Source organism: Podarcis raffonei, chromosome 8 (assembly GCF_027172205.1).
Source record: "Podarcis raffonei isolate rPodRaf1 chromosome 8, rPodRaf1.pri, whole genome shotgun sequence".
Lineage (NCBI taxonomy): Eukaryota > Metazoa > Chordata > Lepidosauria > Squamata > Lacertidae > Podarcis > Podarcis raffonei.
The window spans coordinates 90,296,095-90,311,228 of NC_070609.1; the positions used below are offsets into that span (position 1 = coordinate 90,296,095).

General features: G+C 50.4%; 1 protein-coding gene across 5 annotated transcripts in view; it reads right to left on the minus strand.

Annotated features, from left to right (window-relative positions):
- Positions 1–15,134, minus strand: part of KCNIP3 (potassium voltage-gated channel interacting protein 3) — a 119,720-nt gene that overhangs the window by 63,312 nt on the left and 41,274 nt on the right. Inside the window, exon 1 of one of the 5 annotated variants that reach the window (XM_053401512.1) lies at positions 13,022–13,786. The exons of 2 other annotated variants lie outside the window; for them this stretch is intronic. In XM_053401512.1, coding sequence (XP_053257487.1) covers positions 13,022–13,451 — 430 coding nt within the window. In that variant the 5' untranslated portion in view covers positions 13,452–13,786. Of the gene's footprint in view, positions 1–13,021; positions 13,787–15,134 lie in introns of those variants that run through there. 2 more of the 5 variants (XM_053401511.1, XM_053401510.1) reach the window with 2 other exon arrangements.

Genomic DNA, 15,134 nt, shown 5'->3' on the forward strand with positions numbered 1-15,134 from the left:
TGGAGCAGGGATAGGGAACCTGGTTCCCTCCAGGTGTTGGTGGACTACAATTCCCATCATCCCTGGACCCTGGCTGTCCTGGATGAGCTGACAGGAGTTGGAGTCCTGCAAACATCTGGAGGGCCACAGATTCCCCATCCCCATAACAGAGGAAGAGTTCATAAAACTTTTGGATTCAGCCATTATGAATACCTTTACAAAGTTATGTTTGGTTGAGAAAAGGGCAACAAAACATGAATATATTTGAAAGAAGAAAGAAATGACTTAGATCATTTTGGAATGATAAACAAATGGGAGAACTGAAGCTAGCTGCTTTTCTGTGAAGTATCAAGTCAACTAAGACTTTGTTAGTTAACAAACCAATGCAAAAGTTTCAATCTTCTCTCACCCTGGCAGACCCTTTCAATTCACCCCAAGGAGCTAACTTTAGAAAGTCTCTTGCCAGGAGGGCAGAACAAGCCCTTCTGCTTCCCTTGCACTTTTCCAATCCAACGGAGCTGCTTGTGTCTCATCTGGGTCACTTCCCTTCCTCCTGCGCCAGTCAAGTTCCCATCGTTTGTCCTTCACGTTCTCAAGAGGCCTCAGCACCAGAGGGCAACTAAGTGCACTCCCCTCCTCTGGATCAATGCTGCTGACATAGGAAGAGGCCGACCCTACAGTCAATGGCGTCCCATCCCTGTATTTTAAAAAAACTGCATTCATATCCATTTCCATGCTGTTTAATATGATGGTATCTCTAAACAATGTACAACAAATGAAAAGCACACAGCTGCTATACAAAAATACAATAAAACCATCAATGCAAACTACTAACAGCAATGAAAAGTGCAGAAATGAAATAAAGCATTTTAACAACCAGAAGACAGGGTCCAGCTTTAATGGTTTCTTTCCTAACTTGGAACTACACTTTGCACAATTTATCCCTGTCACATAAGCCTATAGATCTGCACACATGGAAATCCATATTGTCAGAGGCTCAGGAGCAGAAGAGCAGGGGAGAGAGCAGATAGAGAGCGGAGGAGAGGAATCAGAGGGGAGCGTAGGGGAATATGACAGTGGACCGAGAGATTCCATGAGCTTCTCCAGCGAATCTGAAGATTCCCAGGAGGGGGCGCCCATGGTAAGGGCGAGGCGAATCCCAGAGGGGACGATCCATAAACAAGGAACCAGAGGGGAGTCCCAAAGGAGTAGCGGAGGAGTAGGGCCAGTTCCCCCACCAGAGCACAGTGGGGGGGAAGAGTCACGTGAGTCAGGACCAGCTTCTCCTCCATCGGGGAGTGGGGAGACGGAGGGAAGGCCAGGTCCAGCTAGCCTCCCCGAAAGGGGGAGCAGTGACACAAGTGTAACGGTCAGAAGGAAAGTGGGAGGCTGCGCGCGCGCGCGTGCCAAGTTCAAATGTGGAGGAGCGCGGGACAGCAGAAAACCCGGATTGGGAGCCAGGTCCTAAAGCCCGAAAGAGGGGGGGGGAGGAGTCGGGAGAATCAGCGTCAGAAGAATCTCGGAGAGCTGAGACTCCGACTAGCAGAAGGACCCAGAGAAAGAAGGAACAGAGGAAGAGGTGGAGTAAGGCTAGAATCTTAAGCTGGTGTCAGGGGGGAGGAGATTCAGATGGGACTTCTACGGTCTGATGGATAGATGTAGCGTTGCGCGCTGCGCGTCTGGAAATGAGACTGAACTTCAATAAAGACTTTTAAACTTGAGCAAGAAGCAGCGTTGGTCTTGTGTGAGCTGGGACCTTGGGCAGCGCTGACACATATTTATTTATGTCTTCTGAACTCTTCGTACTCTTTGCATTTCAGATGCTAGTTGATTAATTGAAAATGAATACCATCGAGAGTGACAAACATCTTCTAAGGTCCAAACACCATTCCAGCCCAATGCCCCAGGATGATCAATGCACCTGGGTGACCTTACTCCGAAATCTGTCCAGCTCTGGTTGCTGCCAAGACTTGGCCTAGGGCACTACGTGAAGTGTCCCTCATGTGCTTCAAGTCAAACCAGGATGGCAATGGGAAGGAAGGATATTTGACCCAAACAGAGAGGAAGAACATACCTTATATCAAGTCAGATCCTTGGCCCATCTAGGTCAGGACTGTCTACACCAGGAATGGGCAGATGACAAGCTTGTAAGGTCACATTTTCTCTGGCTGCCACCACCCCACAGCTTCATCTCTCCCTAGGTTCTGTAGGAAGTTGGCTTTCCTCATCCTTTTTCTAAGGATACAAGAACCTGCAGAATCAGGTCAGTGGCCCATCTAGTTCCTCATCTTGTACTCACAGTGGTCAGCCAGATGGCTATGGGAAACCTACAAGGAGGACCAGAGCACAAGAGCAGTCTTCCCTCCTGAGCCTTCCAGCAATGGCCATGTAGAAGCATTTCTGCCTCTCACTGTGAATGAAGAGCACAGCCAGCATCGCCATTTCTGCCTCCTTGAAGCTCATTAAATCTCCTGCTGCATCCTGATCTAGCCCCGCCATTTAATCCATATTTGACCCCTCTGGGGAATGTCCTTGTTGCAGTATCTCAAGGGCCCTTTTGCAAATTAAGCCCCAATCTGGAGCATCCTTGGTGAGGTTTTCGCCTACAGACAAGCAGATGGCTGAGCAGCCTTGCAGAGAGGAAACCAACAACAGCTTGGTCTGGGTAAGTTATGTACAATTAACCAGCAGTATTTGAAACCCTTTGTGAAGCACCGTTTAATGAGGGCGCTGCAGAAGATGCAAGCAGGCAGCTCCTGAGCCAATCGGTCAAATCATCACAACATGAACTAGTGCTCAGTCCTTGCTGGGGTTTTTTGCCCATATGGTTAGAACATAAGAACACAGGAAGCTGTCTCATAGCAAGTCAGACCACTGGTCCACCTAGCTCAATATTGTCTACACTGACTGGCAGCTGCTCTCTAGAGGTTCAGCTACGAGTCTTTCCTAGCTGAACTGGAGACACCAGGGAAAGAAGCTGGGATGTTTTCCATGCAAAGCAGCTGCTCTTCCACTGAGGTATGGCTGGTTTGCTGTGATTTAGTTGAAGACTAAGAAAGCTTTGAAAGAGATATTGGGAAAGTTTTGAGTCTTAAGGGAAATCCAGGCGCCTTGCAGAGTTTGTCCTAGGATGAGAAACATCTTGCCAGTGACGGGACTAGGAAACCCTTGAATGCTGTGATGTCACAATGGAAGCCAGACTTGTGGGAGGCATGTTAGGCAGCAGGAGGGAACTATCCATCTGCTCCAAAGAGCTTCACTAAGGAAGGAAGGCATTAGGCTGTCCATCATCACACCATTGAAGAGTGAAGATTTTCAGGGTCCATGCCTACAACAGTGTCAGCAGATAACTCAGGAAAGACCTAGCGAAAGCTTTTAGGCCAGTCCAAAATATGTTTGGATTTCTGGACTAGTTCAGATTCAGGAGAAGGGGTGGAAAAAGAGGTTCAGCCATCACTGGTTTCTGCTCCCTGGAAGAATACCCAGTGGAAAAGTTATATTTAAATGCAGATTTTGCATAGAACAACCAGGGAACAATTTCTTCTACTTCTTCTTCCTCCTGTTGCCCAATGGATCTTCCCTGAAAAATCTGTATGGCGTCTGTGTCCTGACTGAGCTTAACACTTTTTTTAAACAGTCAATCTCTCTTCGAGGAAAATATTACATTGAAAAGGACTCCAGCAGAGACACTTCCCAGTTTCATCACTAGGGAGGCCAGTTAGATGTGGCCAAGAAAGAAGATGACAGAGGACACAGCTTTTCATAACATTACAATTTGCTAACTTGTATGTATAGATGCAAACTTAGAAAAAAAGAAACCAGATTTAAATAGAAATTGAGTGCCTGTGGAGGCTTTTTTTTTTTTTTACTAGTTTTGGGGTTAGCAACCTTTTTTTTGACTGCATTTTATTTGTTTTGGGTTGTGTGCAGGTATTATTTTTCTTACTGTTGGGGTAGGTTCTGAGCATCCTCAGGTTTTATTCTGTAAAATGGGTATTCTGCTGTGCCCAAAGCAGTTTCTCTGATTTCCCGATGCGCCATCAAAACAGAGAACTGTCCTCTGTAAAGTGGGACGCATGGTCACCTTGTCACACAGAAGCAACTTGTGTGCAGGACGTGGAGCTTCAGCTGCTGCGTCACGTCAGACAAATTAAGACAGCACAGGAAAGTTTACTGCTGCTGGCAGGCAGCAAATTTAAAGATGCCTCTCTCACTCTGGTGCTACAAATGGCCCACCTTGACCTCAATTGCCACTGCACCTAAACACCCTCACCCCCAGCCACTGCAGAGATCCAGCCAAGCAGACCGATTCAATTACCGCATTTGTGCAGCACTTTACCTCAGCCTGCCAATCACCAGAGCCAGGGAGCACCTTCTGCTTCAGACCACAACAACAGCATGAGTCACCTGGTGCTCACATGACTCAGGAAAATTACTGCCCCTCTTTTGCACACAGGATGTTGTCGCAAGGAAAGCATCTTTCCAATGGGTGCAATGGCCCTTGGTACTCTACAGTGAAGGGCACAGAGCACCAGCATCTGGTAGGTCCAGAAACAGCAGCAGCAGCTGCTGCCAGATTTGCCCAAGCGGAACAAACAGGAAAGCTTTCCAACCCAGTGCGTGGCAGCTCTGCAAAAGGCCAATTCCACACCAGGGATCATTAGGAAAGGAATTGAAAATAACACTGCCGATATCATAGTGCCGTTATACAAATCTATGATGCTACCACACTTCAAATACTGTGTCACCTCACACCTAGCACATTTTTGCTGGCAGTACTCAGTGGTACACAGTACTGGCACCAGGAGTGCCAGCTTGGCCCCACAACCATGGCTGCCCGGGGCCATGGGTGCCATGCAGCGTGCATGGCCCTGGCTCCAAAATTTGTGGGTGACCAGCCCCGTCATGGGTGGCGCTGGGGGTAAAACCTCAGCGCCTAGGACTTGCCGATCGTCAGGTCGGCGGTTCGAATCCCCACGGCGGGGTGCGCTCCCGCTGCTCGGTCCCAGTGCCTGCCAACCTAGCAGTTCGAAAGCACCCCCAGGTGCAAGTAGATAAATAGGGACTGCTTACTAGCGGGAAGGTAAACGGCGTTTCCGTGTGCTGCGCTGGCTCGCCAGATGCAGCTTGTCACACTGGCCACGTGACCCGGAAGTGTCTTCGGACAGCGCTGGCCCCTGGCCTCTTAAGCGAGATGGGCGCGCAACCCCAGAGTCGGACACGACTGGCCCGTACGGGCAGGGGTACCTTTACCTTTAGCCCCTTCATGGGGAATTTTGTGGATGCTTGGGCACCCAGGGCCCCAGGGAGTTGGCACCTAAGACTGGCATTCCCCCAGAGATGCTCAGCCGCTTGGGGAGCTGCGGCATGCGCCACCCCCACCCCAGGGCTGGCTGGAGCGCACAAGTCCTGCTCCCCAAGGAGCGCAAGAATGGGTGGTGTGGCACATGACACACTTCCCCCGCTGCGCATTGTGCTGTGCTGCCAGCTGCATGTGCCCTGGCCACCTTGCAGGCCTGGACTGCGCACTCCCCCCTCCTCCACTCAGAGAAAAAACCAGTAAAAGACACAACACCATTGAATGGGATCAAATCAGGCCACAACTTTATTGACTGCAGATGAAGTGGTCTGGCACAGGCAATGGGTAAGCATTTATTTCCGGCCCATCTGCCGGAAATGACATCAGGGTCAACCCGGCAGCGGGGATTCCTAGGGCTTACATCAAATAGGGGGATCCCCACAGGGATTGCTGCCTCTAGGAGCACTGAGGCCCAAGCCCCCCATCTGGGCATATGGACAGAAGCAACTCCTTCATGGATCCCTTTAATGGGATACTCTATTTCGGGGGGGAATGAGGTACAACCCCCCCCCGACCAAGACTAAGGTCACAACCAGAGTTGTGATGACTGCTGTGAGGTAGGCAAACCCTCCAGGGCACAGCCAATTCGCCTGATAGGCAAATTCCTACCCGGCCACACTAATACAGCGACCACCACAGTCATAGCAAGGCCAATTTATTATGTAAAATGCAAAATTAAAGGAGTAGTTGGGTGGGTTGATCTGACAAAGAAGAGCTGGGAGTTGGGGGCTGGCACGGCTGTTGAAGTTCCTCAGGAGTGGACCTGAGGGAAGACTGCATGTTCCCTCTGGCTCCTGGAGAGCCCAGCCCTCTGTGCCAGCCTGCCATTGGCCAGTACAGGAGAGGCTGACGCAGCGCCAGATTTCAATCCGGGAGCACGAGACCAAGTTCACGCTCTGGCCAGACAAGCGCCCGGCATCCCAGCTCTGCACTGATGGGGGGGAGGGAGCTGCCACACCCCAAAAGAGGGACCAGTGGACTTGTGGTGGTCATGGTGGGGCAGGAGCCACTGGTGGGTAACAACACAATTTTCCTAGAAAAAAGACACTGCTCACATATTGCAGAGCTGAAAAAGGTTTAGAAAAGGGCAACCAAAACGATCAAAAGTGAGTACGAGGTGACATGACAGAACCATATAAAATCATTCATGGTATGGAGAAAGTGGACAGAGAAAAGTTTTTCTTCTTCTCTCATAAAAATAAAACTCTTGGACATCCAGTGCAACTGAATGTGGGAAGATTCAGGACATATAAAATATTTCTTCATGCAGCATCTAGTTAAACTATGGAACTCCGTCCCCACAGGAGGCAGTGATATAAAAAGAGGATTAGACAACTTCATGGAGAACAAGGCTAGCAGTGGCTACCAGCCACAGTGGCCACGGCTGGAGGCAGAAATGTTTTTGGATACCAGTTGCTGGAAGCCACAGGAGGGGAGAGGGTTTTTGTGCATGAATCCAGATTGCGGTCTTCCCAACAGAGGCATCAGGTTGGCCACTGTGAGAGCAGGATACTGCCATTGGGCCATTGGCTTGATCTGGCAGCCTATTCTTATGTTCATACGAAGGACAGAGAAACCAACTCACTGTGGCTACTCTCAGAAACTCAGACGGATGAGTCCTCTGCCGCTATAACCGGCACCGCAAAGATCTGCTATGATTGGAAACCCCATCATGCAGAGAATGGCTTGGGTGCAGTAGCGGCGTGTGGGGTGGTGGGAAACTTCAATGTCACCCTCCCAATGACAGCAGCACCACGGCTGCTTACCTGAACGGAGTTATGATGGGACAGTGACAAGGCTGGGGTGGCATCATTGCACTGACCCTCCCACCAGAACACCAGCACAGGCACAGCCCTGACCTTGCTACTGTCCTAGCTTGATCCGGGTTTTTCAGAACCACCTCAGCATCACACATCATAAAACAATAACAATGTAGACAAATACACAGACATCAAAGATTTCAATGCCAGTATAATAGTGAGATTATTTCTAGGATCAAGGGAGTTTCAGACTGACAAAGCTGCAGGTCTAGCGTGGAGTAGCTTTCCATCAGTTTATTACTTTGAAAACTTCAATTGATGAAACAATCTTGAGGCTACCAAAAGCACATCAGGAGATCTCAGATGGACCAGAGACAATAATATTTTAAGGAGAGATCAATTAAATAGTGTTAGCTTGAAACTTGTGCTACATTTCTTCAACTTAACCTACCAAGGGTTAAATTGGTGCAAGAGACGTTAGCCTAGGTGTGAAATAGAGGGTGCTTTGGATAGCTTTCTTAAAAAGTATTTTTCTTCCCCATGAAACTCTCTGCAAAGAATTTCATCACTTTACTGCACTCCACCTTGTGCTCTTCAGAGTGGGAAGCGATATCAAGATTTCATCTGCTTACTTACCAGTGGTGTTGCATGCGTGGGCATGCAAGGCTGAAGAAAGTTCCCCAACCATAACTTTTACAGTACCTCTTTCTCACCCCCCCCCCCCTTTGCTAGGCCTCAGCATCTGTTCTCTGTTACGGGGCTCTTAATGAATTTTCTGAGCATTTGGGCACAACACAATCTAGTTCCACTGAGTAGCCAGCAGCAGGATTCTGCCACTTCTGGCACCACTCAGGGTCTGACGTGCTCAAGCACTTTTACAGCAAACTTCATTCCAAACAAAACTGTCCCTTCCTGATGATATCATCTAGTTCAGCCTTCACTGACCTGGTCCTCTCCAGGTGTTTTGGACTACAACTCCCATCAGCCCTAGTTAGCACATGCTGATGGGCATTTTAGTCCAAAACATCTGGACAGCACCTGCTTGGCAAAGGTTGATTCAGCTGGACTGAAATCAGCACTATCTCGTACATCAATGATTCCTAAAGTTACTCTGCATTTGACCTTCTCTTACCTTTCCATCTCCCCTACTGCCTTCTTTCCCTTTTTTTGTTCTGCTGTGTGAAATCTGAAGCCTCAGCGTCCAAAATCTATACACCTATTTGTCAAAGACCTCATAAGTACATGTAAAGTGGCAAGCTCAGTGGTTGGACAGGTTCAGCGCAGAGGCTCAGCCTGTGTCAGAAAAGTCACAGGGAGTCAGAACAATCCACACACTCAACTCCCTGCAAACCACCACAGGCTGAAACCGTTAGTAGAGGCAGCACAGGAGAGATGCTGTCCCTCAGCCCAATGGACTTGCAGGACATTTCCCAGCAGAGGGAAAGTGAGCAGCCTGTTGGGTCTCTCCAGCCTGGTGATTTTCTGCAGGTGTGTCCTCCAGCATGCCATTGGTCCCATCTGTACTATACATTTAAAGAAGTATCATACCACTTTAAACAGCCATCTCTTACCTGCCCTGTCATTCCTTAAGGGCCCTGAGAGTTGTGAGGAGATCCCTGTTCTCCTTTAAGGAAGCTACAATTCCCGAGGTGGCTTAACAATCAACCCCTCTTCCTCTTGCTAATGGCCTGTTTGCAAGTTTTCAACAACTCAGTACAAGTACACTTCTGTCTGAAAGCATCCTGGGGAAAAATCACTAAGTGACAGTGCGTCTTTGAATCCAACTGTGATCTCGCTTGGTTCATTGGACAGTATGGCACAAAAGGAACACAATCCTCTAATTACAAATTTGGGGGGGGGAGGAATGCTATAATACTATATCAGTAATGGAATGAGTGACTGAAGTTAGGACTAAATTCCAGAGAGGGAGGCTGTGGGTGAAAATCTGGATGCAAGGCAAAATCATAATTTAGCACTATAGAAATGAGCCTCAGTGAAGCAGGGATGCCTGGCGTGCTCTGGTCCAGGGGGTCACAAAGAGTCAGACACGACTAAACGACTAAGCAACAAATAGAAATGAGCCTCAGTGAGCCTCCAACTTGCACCATGACCCCTTCCGCCCTCCTCTTCCTCCTCCTCCAGAATGGCCATGAGAGGAAGGAGATTGGACCTTGCCCAAATTTGTGAGGAGGTTAGACAACATCCGTTATTTATATTGAACATTCAGTCTCACTTTTTTGTCCGCAGGTTAGATGAGATTGTGTCACAGCAATTGCTGTCCCACACCTGCCCCCTGCATTTCATGTCAGTTTCCTTATCTCAATGTGTGTGTGTCCGTGGGGGAAGCAGGTGTGTAATGCAAGAACTCCAAACCAACTCTTGTTGCACAACCTTAATTGGGCGGTATGTGATTGAATCCCACATGCAAAATAGGGACAGCCTCAAAACACCCTAAGTTTATATTGGCTGGGCAAATGAGCTGCAGTGCCTCCCCCGGCCATTAGGAGGGGCTGCTGCTGCTGCTGCACAGCAAAGTCCAGGCCAAGAGCTCCACCTGCCCGACAGCTGCCCTGGTGCTCCTTGGAGCACGACTGCAAAGCCCTTCTGCCTGAATCCCTTGGTGCCATAGAGCAGGGGTCAGAAAACTTTTTTCAGCAGGTGGCCGGTCCACTGTCCCTCAGACCATGTGGGGGGGCAGACTATATTGGGGGGGGGGTGAACAAATTCCTACGCCCCACAAATAACCCAGAGATGCCTTTTAAATAAAAGGACATATTCTACTCATGTAAAAACACACTGATTCCCGGACCGTCCGCAGGCCAGATTGGGAAGGTGATTGGGCCAGATCCGGACCTTAGTCTGCCTACCCATGCCGTAGAGTGTGTGCGCTGCACACTCCATTACACAGACACCATGGCTTCTATCTCATCCCTTGCTGGGTCTGGAGGGCAGGTTTTGCCCATGTCACAAGAGAAAGAAACTACCGTAAGTGGGTGCCCAGGAGGAAGTGCAGTCAGTTGGCATCCATAAGAAGGGACAATGTCCCTGCCAGCCTTGCAGCATATGGAAAAAATGATGTCCACTTCCGTAAGTACATGCGTGGGGGCAGCCATATAGTTTTCCAGTACAACTCCCCAGGAAGGGGCTGCACATTATGACATCCAGTCGCTTCCTGGGAACATTTTCAAAGCAATTTTACTGTGTGGCAACGGATCTGCTCTGTGCAGCTTAAGATGCTCAAAATGTTCGGAAGAAGAGAGCGGCAGCCCTCAGACCGCCTTGTGGGCACAGCACGCACCCATGTGTGGGTCAGTCAAATTATGCAGCTTAATCCGCAGGTGAACATTCCAATCCACTCATGGGTTGGGTATCTGTGAAATGGGAAGGTTCACTCCAAATGTGGAGCGAACCAGAATTCTCTCCACCCCTACTTACTCCTAACTGTCCACCCCACCCCCCAAAATAGGTATCATTAAGCAATTCCCATCCATAAGCTGCTTCTATTGAACAGCTCTTCTGAACTACAAGGCCCATCCAAAATCCTCTAATTCCAGGGACTGCCAATCTACTACCCAGCAGGATGGTCAGGAATGATGGGAGTTGTAGTCCATGAATATCTGGAAGGAACTGCATTGGAAGGAACTGCATTGACTATCTATGAATTACTCTAACTTCAAGACATCTCAGCTTTGGGACTACCAGAGCTTCTAAATGGGATGAATGTATATGGTGTGAAGGAACTAGAGTGCCACTTTGGCATAAAAGCTCTGCAGAGATATAGATGGAGAAATTAGCCAAGCTTCATGCAGCTGAGCGGAGCCTGGAAGGAGAGGTGTTTGAGGAGTGGGTGGGGTGGGGAGAGGTTTGGGGGGGACAGAACAGATGGAGTGCTGGAAGGAATAGGGGACCCTGCAGGTGGACCTCTGGTAAAAATGATCTGCCCCTTCCCCATCAGGCTCACTGGGTAGGGAGGAAGAAGAAGAGAGAGAGAGATGGAGTGCCACAGGGACTGCAGCCTGCCCCCCAACAGAAGAAGGGTGCTCCAGCCCTGATGTGGAATTGCTGCCACACAAAAATAATGCAACGAAGCAACGACAACTTCAGAAGCCCACTACTTCGTTTATGCTAATGTAGCAGGTAAGGTGCCGCTTACAAATCATCTAAAAAGATGACCCCGATTCACATCGTTTGTGACTAGGTGACGCCTGTGCCTTCCTGCTCAGCCTGTTGTGCAGGATGAAGCGACAACTTCAATCAAGACGGGTCTTTGGATTGTATCCAATGGTGTCTGTGCACAAGCAGGACACATTTCCACACATGCAACAACACTTCCCCTTCCCCCAGGATGTCCTCCAGATTTGCTCCGAAGGGTGGAGGACTCTCTGGAGCAGATCTGGGGGCTGCAGGGGGCAGGGCAGGCAAGAAAGTGGACGTTCTGTTGCCCAAGTGGAAGTTGGCTTCTGTCACATTGGATGCAACCACTTAAGCCGTACTTGGAGTGGATTGGCCTCCAATTAGAGGACCGCATTCTGAAAAACAAGACGCATGGGCACCCTGGAGACCAGGCCAGTGTGAAGAGAGTGTGAAAAGGCCAGAGGGTTCTTTCCAAACTTTGAGCAATTTCACCAGTAGATTAATCAATTACAGCTGTGGCTGATTAATCTGTGCAACCTGATTCAACTCACAAAAGGCAGACTGAAGGGCATGGAAGCTTATGTCTTTTGAGACTATAATATTCTGGTGGGTGTGATCAGTGGCGTAGCGTGGGGGTGCAGGGGGGGCCGGCTGCACCGGGCGCAACATCTGGGGGGGCGCGCTCGCACTCGCAGTGCTAAAATCCACGGGTTAGGGGGTGCAAATTACTTGCCTTGCCCCGGGTGCTGACAACCCACACTACGCCACTGGGTGTGATACTGAAATACCGAAGGCGGGGAGAAAAGAAAACCGAATGAAGAATTCTTTCCAGTTGAGCCAGTTCACACATTCTGCTGCCAGTCCCCCGGCTAAACAGCTGCCACATGTGCAGAGCTCAAGGGAGGAACATGGATGTGAGTGAACCAGCAGGCTTCTCCTTTATGAGGAACTCATCCCACCAGCAGACATCTGAGCAAAGGCCAGCATCCAGGATTAATTAACATTATACCTTGTCATCCTAGCAACATCACTTTCATTTGATCTTCAACGGCACACACTCCTGCCTGTACAACACCCAGGCAAGAAACACGAAACTTTCACCGGAGATGACTTATTCTCTCCGAAACAGAGTCTCTCTCTCTGCGCTGAGCCCTTGAGCTGGAAATCTACCAGTTTCCTGAAAAAAACCACCCTGTGACCCGGGTGCCACCAGAACCCACCACTTATTTTTTTCCTTTTGGAAGTGCCAACTATTGTTGCGGAAACCTCTCTTGTGGGTAACAAAGGTCTGGCGCATTAAAAAAAGTAACATTACATGTGGTTCGGAAGTGCCGGCTGTTTCCACATCTGGGGTCGGGAAGAAGCAGCAGCCACAATGTCCAAGTACCTGCTAAGGGGGAAGTATGCAAAGAGAGGAAAACAAGATGGGCCACAGAGTGGAAACTGTCTGTAGTCGGCACTTCAGCATCCAGCACCAACCTGCTGCACTCCAGGTGTTCCAGATGGGAACTCCCATCAGCGACCCAGTCCTGCGGCTGATAGCAGCTGTGGTCCAAAGCATCTGCAGGGCGCCAGGTTGGCAAAGGCTGTCATAAAGGATTCCCTAGAGGGCGAGGTCCCTCTGGCCACAGCGTAGGCCTCAAGCAGGGCTCAAACGCCTTCTGCAAAAATTAATCTGCTTCTCTAAGCCCATCTCGGAACCATCCAGGGAAGTAACTACCACCACCGAACAAGCCCAACTGGTGACCTCAGCTGCCTCTTCAAGCTGCTGGCAGACCCCTGGGCTTACCTTCGGACGACAGGTTGCCTGAGATGAGGCGGACAAAGCAGCTGATGAGGTTGTAGAGCTGCTTCTTGCAAGTGTGCCGGTAGTCACGGATCTTGAGGCGCACCTCCAGGTAGCGCACAGGCTTCCCTGACGACGCTGATGCCTTTGCCTCTCCATTGAGGGGCATCCCGTTGCGCTCCAGCAGACTCCGCGGCAGCCTCTCCCCTGCCAGGCTCGCCTCCCCTCTGCCTTGGGCTCCCCTGACTTTCAAAGTTGCTCGGGCTGCCTTGGGAGAGAGCCGGGCGCCTGCCTCTTGCTGCACTGACCCTGTTCCCCTCTCCACCTGCGTACGCTTTGCCTCTTCCTCCGCTTGACTGCCTCTCTGGATCTCCTGGCCTCTCAAGGCAGGCCGCTTCCAAATTTGGATTTTCTCTCGCTGGCTGCTCTCCATTTCCCCTCTCTCCCACCCTCCCCCCGACTTATGATTCACTCACTTTCTAACCCGATTGCAGGAGTCCACAAACTCCTTTCTCTTTCCGTGGAGTCCAGCCTTTTTCTCCTCCCCCTCTCTGGCTGTTCTCTGTGGCCAGGGGCTCTTGGGGGGCACGATCTGGGCAGCCGTCACTCCCATCAGTAGTGGGGTCAGCCTCGTCCGTCTGGAGCGCCTGCTGAGCCCCTGAATCCCTGCTTCAACTAGGATCTGCTTACCAGTAACTCAAACTCAACCCCTGTGGTCTCCAGGGAGAAGGGGGAAGAGACAAGAGAGAGAGCGATAAAAAGATTATCCATGCATTTTAACCCTCAGAGTCCTGCAAGCTGCCACAACTATTTTCCTGCACTCATCGCTCTCTTGTGCCGCTCCCTCCAGCCGCTTGAGGGTCAGCTATGATTCTTGAACTGGGGACCCCAGCGCAGATCTCCTCGGCCAGGCTCAGCCCCTTCCTCCTGAGCCTCTCAATATTCAGTGGTCGTCTGCTCTGTTGCCTGACTCAGCCATGTGTCACCTGGCCATGCGGGAATGCACGGGAGGAGCCCGGCTGCTGGATCAGGCCAAAGGGTCCCATCTACCCAGCATCCTGTTCTCACCTTGTTCTACGCGCACACAGACACACACCTCTGCATCCAGGGAAGACAGAGGCACTATCCCAGTTCAAAGACGCAGAGCAGCTGGCGAGGGGTGTGGCCTGTGAAGCAGATGTGACCTGGGGAGGATCCAAAGGGGCCACATCTAGTCCAGCATCCTGTTCTCACAGTGGCCAACCAAATGTAGTAGTAGACTTGGGGCTTTCAAATTTCAGCAGCACTCTGTGCAACACCAAAATATGATGCCCCCCCGCCTCTTGGCTTCCATTCTAAGTCATTGTAGTGGCACCCCCTGCAATGCCCTCTCGGCTCAGCAGTGTGTCTGTAGGACACCCGCCCCTCAACCTCTCTGAGGGCCAGTGTGGTGTAGTGGTTGAGAGCGGTAGACTCATAATCTGGTGAACCAGGTTTGTGTCCCTGCTCCTCCACCTGCAGCTGCTGGGTGACCTTGGGCCAGTCACACTTCTCTGAAGTCTCTCAGCCCCACTCACCTCACAGAGTGTTTGTTGTGGGGGAGGAAGGGAAAGGAGAATGTTGGCCGCTTTGAGACTCCTTCGGGTAGTGATAAAGCGGGATATCAAATCCAAACTCTTCTTCTTCTTCTGATGTGGTCCAAAGGAAAGCAGAGCAACACATTTGGCACCATCTTGGCTGCAGGAGTTGCCAAAAGGAGGAGTAACAAGGCGCCATCCAACTGCCTTAGGGTTTATTCCTTAGCCTAGGTTTAGGAACAGTCTTCCTTCTTCTAGATGGGTTACCTTCCCAGGTTGAAGAGCCCCACCTGCCCCTCACTTTCCTCTACAGCACATGCAGAAACCGCCTTCTTGACCATTGAATGCAGTATTGGTTTTGTCCGCTCAGTCCGCTGGAGCCTGTTTTTGCATGCAGGTGAACCCCCTAACTTGCAGAGGGTTTGAGACCCATCAGCTACCCTCATCTGGCTTAGCTGGTCAGTTGAAGCTGTTTCCCAGGCTGTGGCTGCTGCCGCAGGCTGACAGCTTCTAGGAGCCACAGGTGAGAGCTGAGTACACAGTGGGGACCAAAGGTGCAC